This window comes from Emydura macquarii, unplaced genomic scaffold, assembly GCF_026122565.2.
Source record: "Emydura macquarii macquarii isolate MOO-44397 ecotype Brisbane River unplaced genomic scaffold, CSIRO-AGI_Emac_v2 contig_2897, whole genome shotgun sequence".
Taxonomy (NCBI): Eukaryota; Metazoa; Chordata; order Testudines; family Chelidae; genus Emydura; species Emydura macquarii.
In genome coordinates, this window is record NW_027133034.1 from 27,436,057 (window position 1) to 27,454,878 (window position 18,822).

Here is an 18,822-nt window from a genome sequence, read left to right on the forward strand (position 1 = left end):
TTTCTTTCATACTATTGTATGTTTCTATGAACTACCTTCCCTCCAACTTCTTTTCAATGCCAAATCTTTTCATCACTTTGACCTCCCTTTTTCAGCACCCGTTCTTTTTAAGGGAAGCAAACAAATATTCGTATTATAATATATATTTCTCAGATGCCCAGCCTCATGGCATTTGGAGCAAATTTTTACCATGTCACTAAAGACAAATATGTAATCCCATAAAGCCTTTTTACAAAATGATTGCTCAAACCAGTAACAGTATTTTAAATAGTAATTTTAATGCAGATTTGTATGTTATTTCAAAAAAATAATCGTTAATGCAAATCTAAGTAAAGAAAGAATTAATAAGAAAAAAATATTTCTTTTAACAGTCATCAGAAAAATATTCCATTGTAGCCAAAATACCACAAAGCTGCTCTGGATTTCATAAACACCAGAAATCAATTACATATTGGGCCAAACTTAAAATACATTCCAGAAGAAAAGAACTTTAAAAACAGCACTTACTGCCCCTTACAATAAAAAATTAATTGTAGAGCAACCAGACGTTTCCAGCATAGTTATGCTTCAAGCCCTGGGGATTTACATTAGACACTCAGACTCGACTTCGCTAATGGCCACAGTGAAGTTTGAAGGTTACTAATATAGTGTCTTAGCCACAGGCCACTGTGCATAGTACAATAAAAAAAAAAAAAAATACAAATTTTCAAAGGATAGAACTCCAAAACAAATACAAATTTTAAAAACACAAATTGAAAAACACAAAATGAACCATTTCCCAAAGTCTGTTACACCTCTAAAATCATCACAACTCAAACAATACATGAAAATGAGAAAATATTATGAGTATGTTATTTCATTTGGGCCAAAACAGGATGGATAAAAATCAATTTTTAAAACATTTAAAATCTGATTTTTTATTTCTATTAAATATTGTGTTTTATTTAGATTTTTTAAATAAAATTTAGCATTATGACAATCTATGTTAAGGCCTAAACTTACTATAATCTATTAAAATAATTTAAATTAAATGCAAAATATATTAAGCAAGTACATATTTCCTGCCAAGTTTTAAAGAAAGTCAATCTACTACACTGGTGGAAGTCACTGGTTAAACACCTGAATTCAGCATGTGTTAAAACACAAACTACTTTTTACAGCAACAGCCTTTTCTGCAGGTGAAAAGAAAATATTTTCTTCATTTCAGTTTATTCAACAAGTTCACTTCAATGATTAGTTCACTTAAAGTTAAGAAACCAACTGAGGGCTGAAATAGCAGAAAAGTTTATTTTCCCTCTTCCGAACTACGAATAAAAACTATCTAAGAGTTCTAAAATCTTGAAGGACATATTGACCAGAAACAATCAGTTCAATTCATTAAATATAGATCATAATTCCTTTGTTTAATAAATCAATTATAAATGCAAAACATTTTGATAAACTTTTTTCTTATGTGCCCAGCACTTAAGATACTTTTATTAAATAAAACTAAAAATGCTGTTTGTGTATTAAATTGAATTTGAATGTCCATCCAAGTAGAACTTGACAAAAATCACAAATAAAAAAATAATCTAGTAATTAAGAAATCCATCTTTCACCATTTTCTAAAATAAAAAAGGTAAAAATTAAGTATATAAAAAAAGGAAAAGCAAGCTAATTGCTTTAAAAAAAATGTGTATCCGTATCTATATCCTGGTTAACAAAAAGAACCACCAAAATTTAATATAAAGGGTATGTTTAGTTGCAAACATGTTTTAATGGTTACCAACTAATTAAAATCAACCTCTCTCTAGGAAAATAATCAAAAGTACAAATGCAAAACAATTACAATTGATTATTTAATTCAATGTTTCCTACTTTGTTGATTTAAATTGCTTTGATTTATATCTGTCCAATTGGGTCAAAAGTGGCCTCTCTCACACATACTTTTTTCTTATTTAGGAGACCAAATGCTACAGCAGTAGATGTCAACAAGAATACATAATTTACTAGGAGCTTTCAACAGAAAGACACCACCAGATCAGCTGAATTTCTTTTTGGTGTGCATGAATATCCTACTCCCAGCATGGATGAGGGGAACTTTTGTTAAAACTATTACTTGCTCTTAAAACAAAAAGGATTTTAATTTAACACAGATTTTAATTTATGGGTAAGAAATATTCAAACAATCATCAATGGAACTCACCTCTCTAGCAGCACAGTCATGTGGAGCCTCTTCTTTATTTACTTTTCCTTTTGGAAATCCCCAGCCAGACTTTGCTAAATATCCCTGAACCAGCAGTACCTACAGAATCCAAGCAATACAGCAGTGAAACCGCCATTAATCTCCTAGATTGGACTTAATTCCAATAGTGATATTTTTGGCTGGAGGAGAGGACCTTTTACTTGCCATTAGCACATGTTCATTAGCACTACAGTTTACCAGTAAGTTTTTTGTGCCTTAGCAAGAATTAAAAACTTTGGTACAGGGGTATATAACAAAAAAAAAATAAAGTTTGGTGTAAAGAAAAGGAAAATGCACAGCTGCATCTGGTACACGCTGCCCAATAAACAAAAGATGTATAGGAACTCAATAGAAATGTGAAAAAGTAATGTTTCATGATCTTCAGTCTGAAAATATGTTTTTAAAGAACAAAAAATTGCTGTGGTTGTTAAAAAGCTAGTTAACATCCTTTCTCCCCAGCCCTCTCTATCTTGTATACATGTTCACAGATTAGTCTTACACTTACATGTTCAAGTGTCTCATCAAGAATAATTGCACCATAGGTTGGCACTCCCATTTTATACTCCTTCCATTGATCCAAAACCCTTTGCACATCTTCACCTTGAGGCAGTAAAAAAGGGCAATGGCTGAAGAGTATAGAAACATGTCAAGGAAACTAACTGCACACATAGACCCAACAAAGACAAATGTTTACAAATACTGCTTTCTATACAAATAAACACAGAAAAAAATCCCTATTCTGGAGCCAGAAATTAAGGTGTCATGAATAATCCAATACTGCATTACATTCTGCAGATTTAGGGAGCAAACAGTGATTTACCAACTCCAATACAAGCCATTTATACAATGGTTCCTCTTTAAAGTTAAAGAAGCCTTCCTTTGTTCAAAGAGAAATATCCCAATTGTGGGACGTTATTTTTTATATGGAGCCAAGTTCTTACTATATGAAAAGTTTAAAAAACACAAAAGTAAAATTAAAGACACGTACCTGTTCTGATAAGCTATTTTTGCAAACTGAGTATTTTCATTGCTTTAGTGAAGCATGGGTCCTCAAGTTCCCACAGCTGATAGCCAAACTGTGGCATAAAATCTATACTTAAGAAGTTATGATCTAAGCAACGTTTTATTAAATGTGATTAAGCCGTGTAGTCAGGTTTAAGAACCTTCATGAACATGATAAAAATCCACCATAAAAGAGGATGTAAATAATTTGAACAACTACATAAACACAACCTGAAAAAGCCACACTGCAACTGGCATATCCCCTCCCAGTTGCACATCATCCCCAGCCAGGTAAGAGCCATAGAATTTATACTACTTCTAGGATAATTACCACCCATGTCAGTTTCTCCATGGAAATCCAAGAAGTTAGGGAGGGAACATGCCACAGAGAGAACACTTATATTAAGCCCCTCCTGGCCCTGACTATGTTGAACACACGATGAAGTCACGAAAGGCCTCAAAGCAGGCCAGTCAAATAAGCTGTTGTATCCTCAGGGCTCTTGGAAAGCCAGGAGAAAAGATACTGAGTGAGTTTGGGGGTTTGTTAAATGCTGTAATATTGTGGCAGAAATGTGCATTAAAAACTTTCTAATGATGCCAGCTTTATTTTGCTCAAACAAAAGAACTGTGATGCAGGCAGCTACTCAGGAAAACAAGAGTTCACTACTATACTTCAGTACATAGTTTATCCATGAGCATCGAACAACAGTAACCGGACCAAAAAAAGGATATCAGCTTTGGCGAAGTCTCTTATCCCACACTGAGGTAATCCTGGTGTGTTCTGCATGTAGAAATCCAAGTAAAACCAATGGGCAAGTTCAATCTGAAAACACACTCTGATTGCATTGTCTCTTTCTTCGCTCGGAATGTGCAAAATAAATCGACTGCCGGGTGAGGGAAAAAAAGGAGGGGGGAGAAGCTAGATTAATGGAATTTGCAGAGAGAAGTTTTGTAATATGATATCAAACACTGAAAATGAATTACAGCAGGGAGTTTCAAACTGTAATGTATAGTCCCCAGTAATAAGGATCTTCTTAGGGGTCTGCACAATTAAAGATTTTGAGACTATGTAGCACGGGCTTTTAGTACGGGGAGGGAAAGCAGATCATGAGATGCTCTTTCTTACAAAGTGGTCTACAGAATGAACAATGGAGAAACCCTGAGTCACAAAACTAGAAACAAATCAATCCAAAATAAACTGTTGTGAGGATTAGGAGAGTAGGGACAGCCCATCCAATAAATATTCAAAACAGGGAATTTAAACATTCCTTAAAGATTTTGAATAACCTAAGTTTGGGTGTGCTAAAATATGGTCCTGGACACTGTCAGGTTAAATATATACTAAGAAAATGTTTCCTCACCTGTTAACACCATTGTGAGTTATTAAAAATATTGTAAAGATCTATTTTCCCCACTATTTCACTTGGATCTTCATTTTTATGCATATTTCTCAGTTTCAAGCTAAAAATGAACCAGTTAAATAGAATTGGTTTGTGTTCCCTGTACATTGTTACCTTCTCATGCACTAGCACAATGCTGCAGTACTGGCTTGTAGACATCAAGAGAAAGTTTACATTCAGACAGTAAAATTCTGTACGACTCTTCTAGTCATTCATAGAAAGATTTCCTTTTAATCAGCACTACTGAATTTTATTGTTAGATTTTGAAAAGGTGTGGTTTTTTTAAACTAAAAATTTTAATTTAAGTTATTTGACAGGGTTCTTTTAAACCTAACTTTTGAGATTTGCCTATTGGTGGGCATGGGATGATGATGCGACACAGTTAAGCATTAGAATGACAGCTAATTTTTTTAGAAAACAGCTTTAATTATATATACTGAATATTATTTAATATGTTATTTAATATTAATTATTAACATTATTATATATTGAATAAAGAATGAATAATCCCACATAAAGGGTAAATTTAGCCAGGTCCGTTGCATGATGGTTCTCTTCTATTGAAATAGCTGTATGCTTTGACAGACAACATTTCCAAGATTTATTATTCTAAAAACTCAGGACATACCGTTATTGCAAATTATCCCTAAGATTGTGATAACAGAAAAAATATTTTTTTCTATTTAATAGTTTATTTTGTGAATTTGTTTTCTTGGATCATGCATTCCATTCTCAAAAGGTCTGCTCTGAGGCTCACCCACAAGAACACCAAGAAGAAAGCAAAAAAAAAAAAAAAAAAAAAAAAGTTAATTCAGAATATACTAATTTATTGGGTATTGTGTGTATGGGTAACACGGCTCAACACCGGGGTAAACTGCAATTTTTAAAAAGAGCATGAATTATGTGCTTACAACTTCACAGTAAACATTGCTGGGTATATGTTTGTAATGTATTACTATTACAACATCAAGTTGGTGAACCTTTACATAAACAAGACTGACAATTTTGCTTAACAGTGGCAGTATCCTTTTAAACAGGGGACAGGGACTGGAGGACATGAGAAAAATAACGAAATTAAGAAGAGAGGTATAAATAGGAATGAGATATGGCCTTGTATGCAAAATTAAATTTGAATCTGATCCAATAGAAAATAAAAAAGCTAGAAAGGAATTTAAGTCAGGGCATTTTAGACAAACTTGGTTGGGAAAGAGGAATGACAGACAAGGAGGCTACAAAAAAAAAGACAAGAGATAACTAGAGAGTATGAACAAAGGAAATAGTGTGAAAATGACACAATTATAAGAGAGAAAAAGCAACAGGACTTCAGAGATTGGGAATATGCAGAAGGGAGAAAAAAGCCAAAGATTTCACCAAAGTTGCAAACCTGGAAAACAGGAAGGGGGGGTCGAGTTATAAATGCTGAAATAGGACACAGATTCAAGACAAAGTACATTCAGCTTTGTTAGATCTGAATAAAATGCTAGCTAGACACCTAAGTGGAGATATCAGACAGGCAGCTAGAAATGCAGGACTGGTTGGAGGTAGATTTGGGTAACATATAGAGGTGACAGTATTGCCTCCGGTCATTTCAACTTATGATCAACTGCTGTTTGCAATAGGTTGTACACTGTGAATTAATGTCCGATTTAACAGATGGCTAGTTAATTAATCCAGGACTAGTATACTGATTAGTATACTGTAGTAGTTAATAAACCAGTATAATCTAAAGAGTAATTTTGTGACTATATTAGTGGAAATTCAGATCAAAGGGAGTCAACAAGTTCAAATCATGGGAAAGGCAGATCTTCATGAGATGTTCAATATAGTCAATAGCCATTTTACTGCTAGGCAAATCTACTTATATCATGGATAGATTGAGTAACCAATAAAGAGGTAGTGGAGATTATTAAAATTCAGCAAACTCTAATCAGAGATCTTATTAAAAGAAAGATTTGATTTGCAGGGCACATTTTATTAGGTTTACTGAGCAACGTAGGTTTATGCACATTGGACAGGAAAGTTGATGGCAGAAGAACACGAAGAAGAAAAAGATCTTGGATTGGACAATGTGGTATCCTGGGTAACAACTCAACAATTATTCATCCACAAAAAGATCACCAGAGCATCATAAAGAACAGGCTACGATGGTTGCAGTTGCAAACCTCTAACAACGGAGATGACACATAATAAGAAGAAAACTACTTAAGGGCAAACCACTTGAAATACAACACACAAAGAACCCTGCTGGTGTGCTTATGCCTGTACAAAGAATATAAATTTCTAAATTCCGCTTATAATCATGCTACTTACCTCCAAAAGTTCAACTGCAAACTTTATGATAACTTGTAAACAGGAAGGATTTAACAAAACACAAACCTCAATTCCCACCAAACATTTTGCATGCTCATGAAAGGATTGCTCTTAGTGAGGCTGAGCAGCAGCTGAATGTGCAGTTTTACTTTCTCAAAGAGACTCCAATCAAAGTGTACCTCCCTCATCACAGGACAGCACAGAAGGTACCTTCAGTTCCAAATTTACCTCCACCCCACACATCCAGCGCAGGACCCTGGAGTCTCGAACACTAAAGAAAGTGAACCTCGCACCTTTCCAGGCCCCGCCCCCGAGTAGTGGCTCAAGTTTTAGATGTTACATAGCTTAAAGCCGCTCACACGTGGACCCAGCCAACTTCACAGCTATGGTGCAAACTACCAGGGACGCCGCTATCCTTCTTCTGTCAGGCGAAGGATCATTTCTGACCGTGTCCTTACTCATGACGCCGCCATACCTTAAACATCCAGAGTAGCCCTTCACCCCCTCGCTACGGAATGGGGCGATGTGCACCAGTAGAACAACCCCGCACGTTTCACTCCTGGCTCCGCCCCTCAGTTTCACTTTCAGCTTCTCCCGCATTAGAGCCATAATAACGCTGGACTCCGAACACAACGCTGGGCAAGGGAGGGGGCGGGGCTGGAGCGCGGCTCCCGGGGTCCCGCTACCGCGGAGGGAAGGGGAGGCGGGGCTGGGGCCCGGCTACCGCGAGAGGGGGGGGGCGGGAGCTGGGGCCCGGCTCCGAGCCCTGGGGCCCCGCTACCGAGGGCGGGGCTCGAGGCGTCGCCGTTACCTGCAAAGATCGTCCAGGACGCTGCTGGGAATCTCGACCCGTTTGGTCTCCATGGGGAAACGCGGCTCATCCCGAGTCCCGACGCGACAGGGCTCGGAGCAGCGCAGGGGGGAGGGGACGGAGGCCTCACACAGACAGGAACCCACCCAGCCGAACGAGCGAGAGAGGAGAAGCGGGACCTATCGCTTCTGTGTCGCTACGCAGAGGAAGGAGGCGGGCCCTAATGTGGGACAGACACCCCGCTACACCAATCTCCAGTGCTCGCCCCAGAAGGGGCGGGACCGTTCCAACGTCACCTTATTGTCAAACCAATCATCGGGAGAATTACTGGGACGACTTGACCAATCGCCGGCGGGCAACCTCTGAGACACCCTGTAGAAAGGCCACATCAGGTTCTCTGAGCATGCGCGCTTTATCCTGTAACTGTGACCTGCTGGGCGCGAGCGGAGGGTTTGTGCGTCTGTTTCCCGCTGCGCTCAGAGCCCTCAGCCCCGCCCAGCTGGGAAGCTCACCGCGGCGCGTGCCCGCCCAGCTGCTCTGCTGCCCGCCCCCAACAATGCACTCACTCTGCTACCCGCCGCGCCTCGCGCTGCGTCCACCCGACCCCCCCTGTCCGCCCCAGCGTGCCGGGCCTCCGTCAACACCGCGCTGCGCCAGCCCAGCCCAGCCCCTCCGGCCAGCAGCCTAGAGAGGCGCTCGTGGCAGGGCTCAGCTGAGAACGGGGCATGCGGGGGAGGAGCATTTTAACATGCTCACCCCGCCCCCTCCTGTACTTCAATACAACTAGCGGAAGATAAGGAAATATCCCTCGCCCCAAAAATATGTCACCAAGGCCCCGTCACTAGCCAGGGGTGCTGTACTGTGCGGTGCTGAAACACCGAGAGCGCAGCCCAGGCAGTGCCGCAGGCCCGCTTTATTCCTGCTGCCCCCGCACTTACCTCCTTCATCAAGTGTTGCCGTGCAGCAGAGTCTGGGTGACCCTGTGGGTGACCTGGGACCCTACGGCAAAGCACGGTCACGCTACACCACCTTGCTGGGAGCTAGCATCCTTTCGTCACAGCTGAGCGCACTCCGCACCAATTACAGAACCTGCTCCCCTGCTTCGCCTGCTCCTGGGCTGCCTTCCACTCTCAGCCACCGCTTGCTCGACACTGAAATTTACCGCCCCTGCGCTTTGACTTTCTTTTCAAAACTAACTCTTAACTTACTTGGGAACTGACCTGTTACCCTCTGGCTGTGGGAGGGCACACTCCTTACGCACACCGCTTTCGCCCCTTATGATCTGGACAAAGTCTTGTGTGTATCTTGTGGGTGGTTTGATGTTGGCCTGCGTGCAAGTCTGTGATGGCAGCAGTTGCTTCTCCTGGTGGCCTGGTGTTTTAACAGTGTTTACTCCTTCCACGACTCCCAGTTGCACCAATGAGAGGGCTCCAAGCACCAACCTCCTCCTGCATCTTGATATCAAGCATTTACCAGGCTAGTATTAATGCCTGCTGTGGAAGTGTTTCTCCATTCAAGATGCCTTGCAGTATATATTCTTTGCTTTTCGCAGCTCTCTTTAAATAGAAGATTAGCCATTTTAAACAGTTCATTTAATTATAGTATCACATCACATGCCACAGCAAGTCAAATATAACAATCTCTGTTCCCACCTGTGTTGCAAACAAGTAAACGGGGGTCAGTTAAACTACACAGGTTGGGATACCATGCCTGCCAAATGCTTTGTTGCTTTGTCTATGATGGCCACAGCAGTAATGTCTGACAGTTCATCTAGTGCCCAGAAGTCTGAATAGTACAGTAGTCTGCAAACCACACAAACTACCTCATTATTGTAGAGTAAAGGTCCATTTGCTCCATGGTCTGGTGGGAACACGGTGTACTTTCATACTCTTTTCGCCACTTGGCCTGTATTTTCCCAAGGTCTTGGAAATCTTTAGTCATGTTTGGCCAATATACGGCCTCTCTGGCTTTCTAGATACAGGTTTCTATTCCAGAATGCCCCTGAAGTATTCTTGAGAGAAATTCTCATCAGTGATCCGGGAATTATGAATCAACTGCCTTTACATATGATGCTATTGTGTATGCTCAGATTGTCTCAGTAGTTCCAGTATTCTTGAGTGCAGGTGGGGCTTCGCCCCTGGAGTCTGGCCATCATGACAGAATGAGAGACCTGACCACTTGTAACTTTGTCTTGTATGGTTTGTTTTCAGATTCTTTCCAGCTTCTGCCATGAAACTGGCACATAACTGGCTTGGTTGATGCTTTCTATGTCTGTGTTTTCTGTATTTCCACCAGGTTGAGGATCTTATTCTTATTCAGTTGCCATATTTTCATGCTGTAAGGCTGGTCTAAAGTTAGCTATGGCCACTAAAAGACAGGGACAGAGATGTACATCTAAACTATAGCATTGCAGTTTCAGAAGCACATACTGAAGGCATTTTGGGGCCACCAACAGTGGCTTAAAAACAAACAAACAAACAAACAGAGTGCATGCGCACATGCCAAGACAGTGTAGCTTTCTGGTTTTAGTCCTTCTTCCCTCGCTAGAGTGCTGTCTCACTAAGCACTTCCTGAAAGTAAAGTTCTCCCAAGTTCTTATTTATTACCCTATATATAGTCATACTAATATTGTAACATCTTAATTGGGAAGTTATAACAAGTAACAGCCCCAAATGCCTGCCGTAATGCCACTGTAAACTGTAGTGGCAAGCACTGGTTGTTTAAGGTTTTGTATAGCAGTATCACTGTAAGTGTATGTTAGTCTCACAGATCAAGTGCCAACTGGGCAGGTTTTGTACTCTATCAACCATCCTCAACAGAAAATTAAATCTTAACTGTTCTTTCTACCCATATTTTACCATTATTCTCTCTCTCCCCATATAAATTGTATCTATACACTCCAGGCTGTGGAATAATTTGAACCAGGGAGACTTTAAAAATCTTGAATGAAAGAAATGGCTAATACATCAGCCTCATTAGAGTGTTGCAAAGGGTTACAGTTTGTCATTTAGGAGGATGTATAGGGTGTATGACGGGGTCTGCAGCACACTCTAAATAGGATCGAGCATGCTGTTCTGTTGCTCCACAGCACTCAGTGTTTCTCCAACTGGGGGTCCTGACCCAAAAGAGGGGGGGGGCCACAAAACTATTCAGGGAGAGGTCACGAGAGCAGCAGCTGCTAGCCAGCTGCCCAGATCTGAAGGCAACGCCAGTGCTAGCAGCAGTGCAGAAATAAGGGCGGCATGGTATGGGGAGGACGGGGGTCATTACAGCCTGAAATATTTTCAAAGGGGGTCCCAGCAAAAAGAAGTTTGAGAACCCCTGAGTACAGGATGCTAGCTTTTGGATGTACCTTTTCTTCACCACTCTGGACTTTCCATAGACTTTGTTGTGGAAAAAAAGCATTTGATACATCATTTTCTGCCTTTAACTGGCTAATATAAAACTGCTAATAATTAATTTTTTTTTTTAAACAATAAATATTTTGAAGCTTAAGTTATGTGTCTGTCTGATGGTGCTACAGATTCAATAAATGTTTAACCCTTGCATTTTAAGTAATTGCGAGAATGGAAATATGTATATATTAAATGTAGCCAGGAAAACAAGAAATGTGTAATGCCAAAAGTTCACATTCATTCAAAACAATTCCTGTTACAATTACAGCCACCAGAGGGTGTCCACTTTTTTATTATTATTAACATGACACTGGAACAACAGCACAGGGCACAGTCATGCTTCAGCTGACTTCAACAACCACAGGAGCGGGCCAGAAATTGTGATTCCCTTTGATTTAGAGTAAAAGCCTATATTTCAAAGCCTGCTTCTGATGTTCCCATGAACCGCAGCTCTTCTGTCTGATCTCAAAGCTGCGTGGATAGGTTCCTCCACTCACATATTACTTAGCCTATTCCTCACTAATGTTTGCCTGACCTCCCTCAGAGTCGCTACCTGTCCAAATATAATCTGAATATCTCTGAAGAGTTAAGGATTTTGGCTCTATGAGCTTATCTACACTTAAAATGCTGCAGCTGCATTGCTGTGGTGCTTCAGTTAAGACACTACCTACATTGATGGGAGGGCTTCTCCTGTCAGCCAGGTGCTCCAACTCCCTGAAAGAGGCAATAGTTAGAATTCGCCCTTCAACCTATCAACCTAGTGCCTTCTAGGTAGGTTTAACTGCATGTCTCAAGGGTGTGGATGTTTCACACCTGTGAGCAACTTAGTTATAATGACCTAATTTCCTAGTGTAGACCAGGCCTAAGATGATTGAAGAGTTACTTTTTTCCCATGAAGCCAGAGTACATTCACAAAAACTCTAGCAGTGATGTGATAGGGACAATTAAATTGGGCTAACACCTCACCTCATTTCACAGAACCCCCTGAATAGCCTTCAGATGGTCATGATCTTCACTGACTGCTAAAATAAGCTTAATTGGCTGGGAAGGGGCAAGGGGCTCCCTCCCACCTACACAAACATCTTGCTCTGAAGCCCCAGTTAGAACATGGGGTTTAGGGAAGTTACCTTTGGATTCTCTCATTTTCACAAAGACCAGACTGCAGCCCTGTAAAGCTGAAGGCTGCATCATGCTGTGTCTACAGTACCACTTATGTCACACAGGAGCATGAATAAGCCCCCCAGGTTCAACATAAATTAAACACCTGTGGATATAGCACTGTCCACACTGACACTTAGGAGAGCTTCTGCCGCTGACATAGCTACCGCCCCTTTGGGGGTGGATTAGCTAAGTCTATGGGAGAGCTCCCATTGACTTAGAGCAGGTACATTAGAGAGCTTACAGCGATGCCATGGCCTGAGTCTCCTGAGCACTGAGGGACAGAGATACCACAGTGGCTACCATGATTATCCACATCCCCAGCACAACAGATATTCTAGCATAGAGAAGGTGTGGGAATGTCCTTGTTGAGACATTACATCAGTTAAAATAAGCTAACGATATCAATTGTTGCACAGACTCACATATAAGCCCCTTCCCAAGCTCATACTCAAATGCACCCTGTTCACAGTTTCAGGGCTTTTAAAGCACCTTTTGCCAGATCTATTCATACCTTGCCTGGTGAGGGATGGGGCTCAAGCAAGCTGTGGAAATAGTCATTTGCCTCCTAATTGCAGATGGTTGTCCTCCCCCAGCTTGTACATTAGAATTTAAAAGGCTGCATTCTCACGGACAAGGACTCCTGCACTCCAGGAGGAAGATAAAAATAAAGAGGAGACAGACGCACTATTTTTTGGGGAGCATGGAATATAACCTCTTCCCTGTAAGTGTTGTGGGGACAGTGTGGGATTTAGGCTATAGCTACACTTAAAATGCTACAGTAGCACAGCTGCAGCACCAACATGCACACATTTACTACAGCAATGGGCGGGGTCCCCCAGTATCTGTAGGTAACCCACCTCTCCAAGAGAATTCTTCCATCGGCCTAGTGCTGTGTGTGTGCACACTGGGAGTTAGGTCAGCTTAACTATGTCTCTCAGGGGTGTGGATTTTTCACAGGTCTGAGAGATGTAGCTATGAGGATGTAATTTTTCAGGGTAGACCAGCCATTGTGTTCATGAGAACTCAGTGTAAAGTTATGAATACAGCTGGGTTAGGAGAGGAAATTTCCCCTCTTTGGGGTGGAACAGAGTGGATGTGATACAATCTTTGCAGTCTAAGGTCCTAACTACATGAAGTTTGCACTAGTGTAACTACTTAAATGTGCAACCTGCTAACAAAAGCACATCAGTCTGAAGCAGGGCTTTAGCCCATTAAGGTCCTTTCCTACAGCAGCTTGAGTCTATATTTGGAGTGGAAATGGATACTCCTTAATAGGTGTCGGATTACTTGAGTCTTGCTGACCATATCTCAGAGGAACAAAGTCACCAGGAGAACACCAGATATACTAATTCTTAACAGTGACTAGAGGATTTCTATTCTTTTGATGTCATGCATAGGTTTAGAGCTAGAGCCCCATAGGAGATTAGGGAAAGACCACAAGCATAGGGGAATGCTCAGATAGAGAGGGGCTCTGTACCAGGAGCAAGAACTAAAGCAGAACTAGTCTCAGATCCAGGTGATCAACCCAGCCAGCACACTGCTCTACTGGAGTAGTGAGGGACCCAGGGTCAGAACAGTCTCCTTTTTGGTACCTACTTTTCTTTTTACAAGAATGCGTGGACTTCAATACCTTTGCACTGCAAGAGTCTTACCAGTCATCCAGGTAGGGCACACGCTCCAATTTCAGATCATATCCTCCCCATCCCAGTCCAGTCCATCTTCAGGTACCAGTCTTACATGAGTTTCATGCGTCAAGAAGCATTCTTTTGTCCAAACTAATTGGCTCTCTCATCTAGTATGTCAATTTATCTCAGGAAATGAATCTGGGCTGTCTGAAGGCAGGGGCTGTCTGTATGTTCCTTGCCTCATCTGTTGATGAAGATGGAAGGTGTGTAGTGAATGAGGCAGGGAACTGCAACAAGAGAAAGGTTGTGCGCTATATAGAAAGCAAGAGCTAGTAGTCACAGGACAAAGGCCACAAAGAAGACCTAGAAAAATAAAGACATTTTAAAGAAGTTCAAGTTGCTGAAGGACGTGAAGAAATTTGGTGTTAACTTGGAAAATGCACTTGAGAGGAACGTTCAGTGACAAAGAACAACCCCAATTGATGGGGCAAAGCGAAGGCAAAGAAGAAAAGTAAATCCTCCAGGCAATGTAGAGATACCACATCCTGAACACTCTAGATGCAGATTTAGTTTGCTGCAACACACTTCCTTCCTGCTGGCACAGGAAGCCCAGTACAGGGCAGTCACAGACTGCAGCTACGCAGAAAGTCTTGCTACCTCATTTCTGTTCTCCCTTGACTCAGGTGCAGACGCTCTAAATGTATACTATGCATTCTATACAGCTAGTGGTGGGGAAAGAGGAAAGCGTTGCAAAAATCATTTAAAATGTTTGAGGATCATGGTGTCCCACCTCCAAAATCTATTTTACGAGAGAGAGATGTTCAGGACAAGAATGCAAAATTAAGGGGAAACAATAGAGGAGTTTGTCACAGAATTAAAACTAAAAAGTCAGTCCTGTGAATATGGAATATTAAAAGGCTCAGAGACTAGATTGTCCTGCAGTCTAATAAGAAAACTATGACTGGTTATTAAGGAATATGGATAGGACATTAGAAAGGTCAATATACATATTTCAAGAAGCAGGATAGACAAACAAAGAGCGCAGAGAAAGGCACAGAGCATCTGACATAGCTAAACCAGCAAAGAAAAAGTCAATAGAAATTAAATTGGCCACAGACAGGAAAACAGAAAGCAGGAAACAATGCCAATAACATGGCAACAATTAAGAGTATAGAAAGTGTCCAGCATTCGGGCAAATATATAGGAACTGTAATAAACCCAACCATTATACTAAAATGTGCAGAGAAAGCAGGAAAGTGCATGAATTAAGTGAAATAATGGATTCCTCAAACAAAAAGGAAGAGCTGTTCCTAAGCACAATAATGGAGGAGGCTAAAACCTCAAAAAATTAGCTAAAATTAAGATGTACACTATAACACCATGGAGGCACCTCTTCCTACCTGCTCAGGGGATTAGGGCCTTCCAGGTCGGACTCCCCCTTCTACTGCTTGTTTGTATGCCTCACAGCCTTCCTCTCTCTATCAGTGAATCAGGGTGCTCTCTTCGTGGCTTGGCCCTCCAGCCAGGTCATGATGTTTTCCCCCCTTCTAGGGTATCAAAGTCCCACAGGATGAACCATCCCAGGCAGTCTTCAAATCCACTACCCTGACTGTGCCACTTCCCCAGTGACTGATAGGGAAACCTAGGCCCCTCCTCTACTCCACATACTAGCTCAGACACACTCTAATCTCTAGCCACCCTCTGCAGTATCACACCTGGTACTTCTCAGCTAGGCTTCATCATCAAACTGGGGTTATTTATGCCACCTAATTCCCCTCACATGTTGCCTATCCAGTTAACTGGCCCAATCTCAGCCTTATTAACCCTTTCCAGGCTAGTATAGAGCAAACATCCCATCACATGCATAAATGGCATGTGTGACATATAAGATAGACACTGGGGCACAAGTACATGTAATAACAGAAACTGAAATAGAGAGATGTTAGAAGCACATAAAAGTGAATGAGTCAGAAGTATCTATGAAAGACTATAGTGAAGGAACAGTCCCAGTGATGGGAGAGTGCATATTATCACTTAAAAACAAAGGGAAAATGATAAAACAAGACCTTGCAGTCGTACATAGAAGCATGCAACCATCTACACCCATGTGAGGTGCTTGGTCTTCTTAAGAGGATGTATGCTACAGAAAGACAGATAGACAACACAGAGCCAGATATGTAAATATTAATAGCATCATATGAAGATGTATTTACAAAAACCAGGTGCCTCCCAGTAACCTGCAAGATAAGATTAAGAGAAGCTGCAGAACCTGTGATACATGCTACACAAAAAGTTCCACAAGCCTTAAGAAAGAAGCTAGAAGAAGAGCTGCAAAACATGACAGCAAATGGTATCATTCAGAGAAGATACAACAGATTGGATTCACTCCTTAGTAATTGTACAGAAAAAAGGAAGGGGGACTATGGCTGTCTCCTTGGACTTCTTCCTTATTTGGCTTATTTAGTCTTTTTTCAGGCCCATTCCCACAGCTCCTCCCGGGGAATGCAGTAAAATGTGTAAATCTCTCTCTCTTTAGACAAGTAGTTCTCACAATACGTTATGTGGGCCGCATCCCATAGTACCTGTATGGCTCTGAGGATGTCACATGGGCCATATCTATGTGCTAACTGGGCTGCAAGCGGCCCATGGGCACAAGTTGAGAACCACTATTATTTAGCAACCACAGAGGAGCAGATTTCTTCCCCTCTCTAACCCCCTTCTTCTCTCTGCTTCCTCCCCTCATCCATTCAGACCACATCTTCAGCTGGGTGTGGCTCAGCCTCTAGGTGCCTGAATTAAACTCTCTAACTCCAGTTAACTCTTTTTGTACCAGTGTGCGGTTTGTGTCTCATCACAGTAACATGGTTTAAATATTATGTCCCCTAGGGTTTACTTTGAACAGCTAACACATATTAAAACTACAATGGCCTTGTCTAAACTAGGATTTTAACATGTTAATAATATTACTAACATATAAAAATACATTTTTTTCCTAGTGTAGACCTGGCCTGTATGTCCCCATCTCTGCCTCTCTTCTATCTTTTATCTCTTTGTTTGTTTTATGTGTTTTCTCTGCCTCCAGCCCCCTCGAGTGCATATGCTGCCTTTCTAAATCCATTTAGATGTTAATGCACACAGTTGCAAGAATTTAACTTAAGGTATGACTTTAAACCATTTAGTTAAACCAGGGCACTCTTCATCTGGTTTAGCTAAATTGATTACAAACAGGCTTAACGCAAACTGAAGTCAGGCCTTCTTACACCAAAATAATAGTGTCCACACCAGGGTTTGCACCAGTTTAACTAAACTGCATTAGTTATATGGATGCAAATTTGAATATACGCAAGGCTTCAGAAAATGATTTTGTTGACTTGGTGCAATCCCTGTATATGGACACTTATTTCAGTGCAAGAATACATTATAATGATTTAGCTTAAGTAATTATTTACCAACTTAAATTTGTCATGCAGCAGGTTAAAGTGGGTAAGGTAATATCTTTCATTGGACCAGCTTCTGTTGGTGAGAGAAACAAGCTCTTGAGCTGTTCTTCGGGTCATCTCAGTGTAAACTCAAAAGTTTGTCTCTCTTACCAACATAAGTTGGTCCAATAAAAAATATTACCTCACCCCCCTTGTCTCTCTATTATCCTGGGACCAACACAGTTACAACAACACTGTATGTCATGTAGAAGACATCAGATCAGGCAGTTTGTGCCATTCTGTGGTCAGTTTGGTTCCTATTATCAGATGGCAAGTGGAGCCAGAACAGGATTTGATCACTAAAGAGAGAAGATAAAGTTAGAGAAAAAGACTGAAGAGAAGTGATAAGAGGGAAAAGGGTGGAAAAGCATGGGACACATGAAAGAAGAAAAAGTTTTGCAGTACTGGGTCTATTTGTCTGAGTCCTTTGCAAGATGCACTTCTCCATAGACTACAAGAATTGTGCACTTGAAGTAAACAAACAGCAAGTATAAAAGGTTATACCTTTAAAGGGAGGTTGTGCTACTTACATTTCAAACGTTCCTGGGTATGGCTAAGAAGCAAGGCCTCCTGAAAAAGGCCATCATGGCCAATTAATGTTTTTCTGCATGTTTATGGGTTACAGAGATTTGAGGGAGGTCTGAAATTCTTGTAGTCAGAGGCTATAAAGCTGAATCATGTGAGTAAATGATATCAAAGGAGTTTCTGGTAAGGTACCAGGGCCAAAACAAAGGGGTTTACTAGTCAGCAAGCCAAGGAAGCTTCCAAGATTGCATCATACTTTGTAAATTACATATTGTTGGCAGATAAACTGTTTTAAATCTGTGGGAGATCTGAATTCCAGGGTATAGTTACAAACTTCTAGTACAGTACCACTCTGCTGCAGGCATGCACCTTTCAGTAATAGTGCAATCATATTACCATAACCTTTGTTCTTCCTCACCTCACCCCTTCCTTAGTTTGTTATCCTGACTCATGGCTTCAAATCTAAAATTAGATTGTCAAGCCCTCAGGAGCACAGGCTGTGTTTTCTATTTAATCTGTGAAATCCTCACACAATTTTGGGTACTGTGTGCCCTGTTGAAAGTAAACAAATATAAATAAGAATAACGAGAGTCCTGGGGTGATTTCGCAAGCTTATGCCCAAATAAATGTATTAGTCTTTAAGGTTGTTAGAAATAATCAAACAGGTTGTCCCGAGGGTGGATTGGGGAGACGGAACCCTTTATTGCCTGCTCGTTCCACCTCGACGCCACGAGTGAGCAACGGGGGGGTTACTTTACAATTATTTTATCCATAACAGTATGTAAATGTATATATTTTCAGCAACGCCCCATAGACCCTTATATGGTTACACTGACACCTATAAAATGAATATTAACAACTACATAATGAATATAATTATACCCGCCCCT

The 18,822-nt window shown here is 41.0% G+C and overlaps 1 protein-coding gene across 4 annotated transcripts in view; it reads right to left on the reverse strand.

The window, feature by feature from the left end:
• Positions 1-15,619, reverse strand: part of DCP2 (decapping mRNA 2) — a 38,019-nt gene extending 22,400 nt beyond the window's left edge. Inside the window, exons 1-4 of one of the 4 annotated variants that reach the window (XM_067568945.1) lie at positions 15,329-15,619; positions 3,959-4,110; positions 2,730-2,857; positions 2,186-2,284 (exon numbers count right to left, since the gene is read on the reverse strand). In XM_067568945.1, the coding sequence (XP_067425046.1) occupies positions 2,186-2,284; positions 2,730-2,857; positions 3,959-4,013 (282 nt within the window). In that variant the 5' untranslated portion in view covers positions 4,014-4,110; positions 15,329-15,619. Of the gene's footprint in view, positions 1-2,185; positions 2,285-2,729; positions 2,858-3,212; positions 4,111-7,747; positions 8,114-8,685; positions 8,933-15,328 lie in introns of those variants that run through there. The other 3 variants (XM_067568947.1, XM_067568946.1, XM_067568944.1) reach the window with 3 other exon arrangements.
• Positions 15,620-18,822: the final 3,203 nt, after the last annotated feature.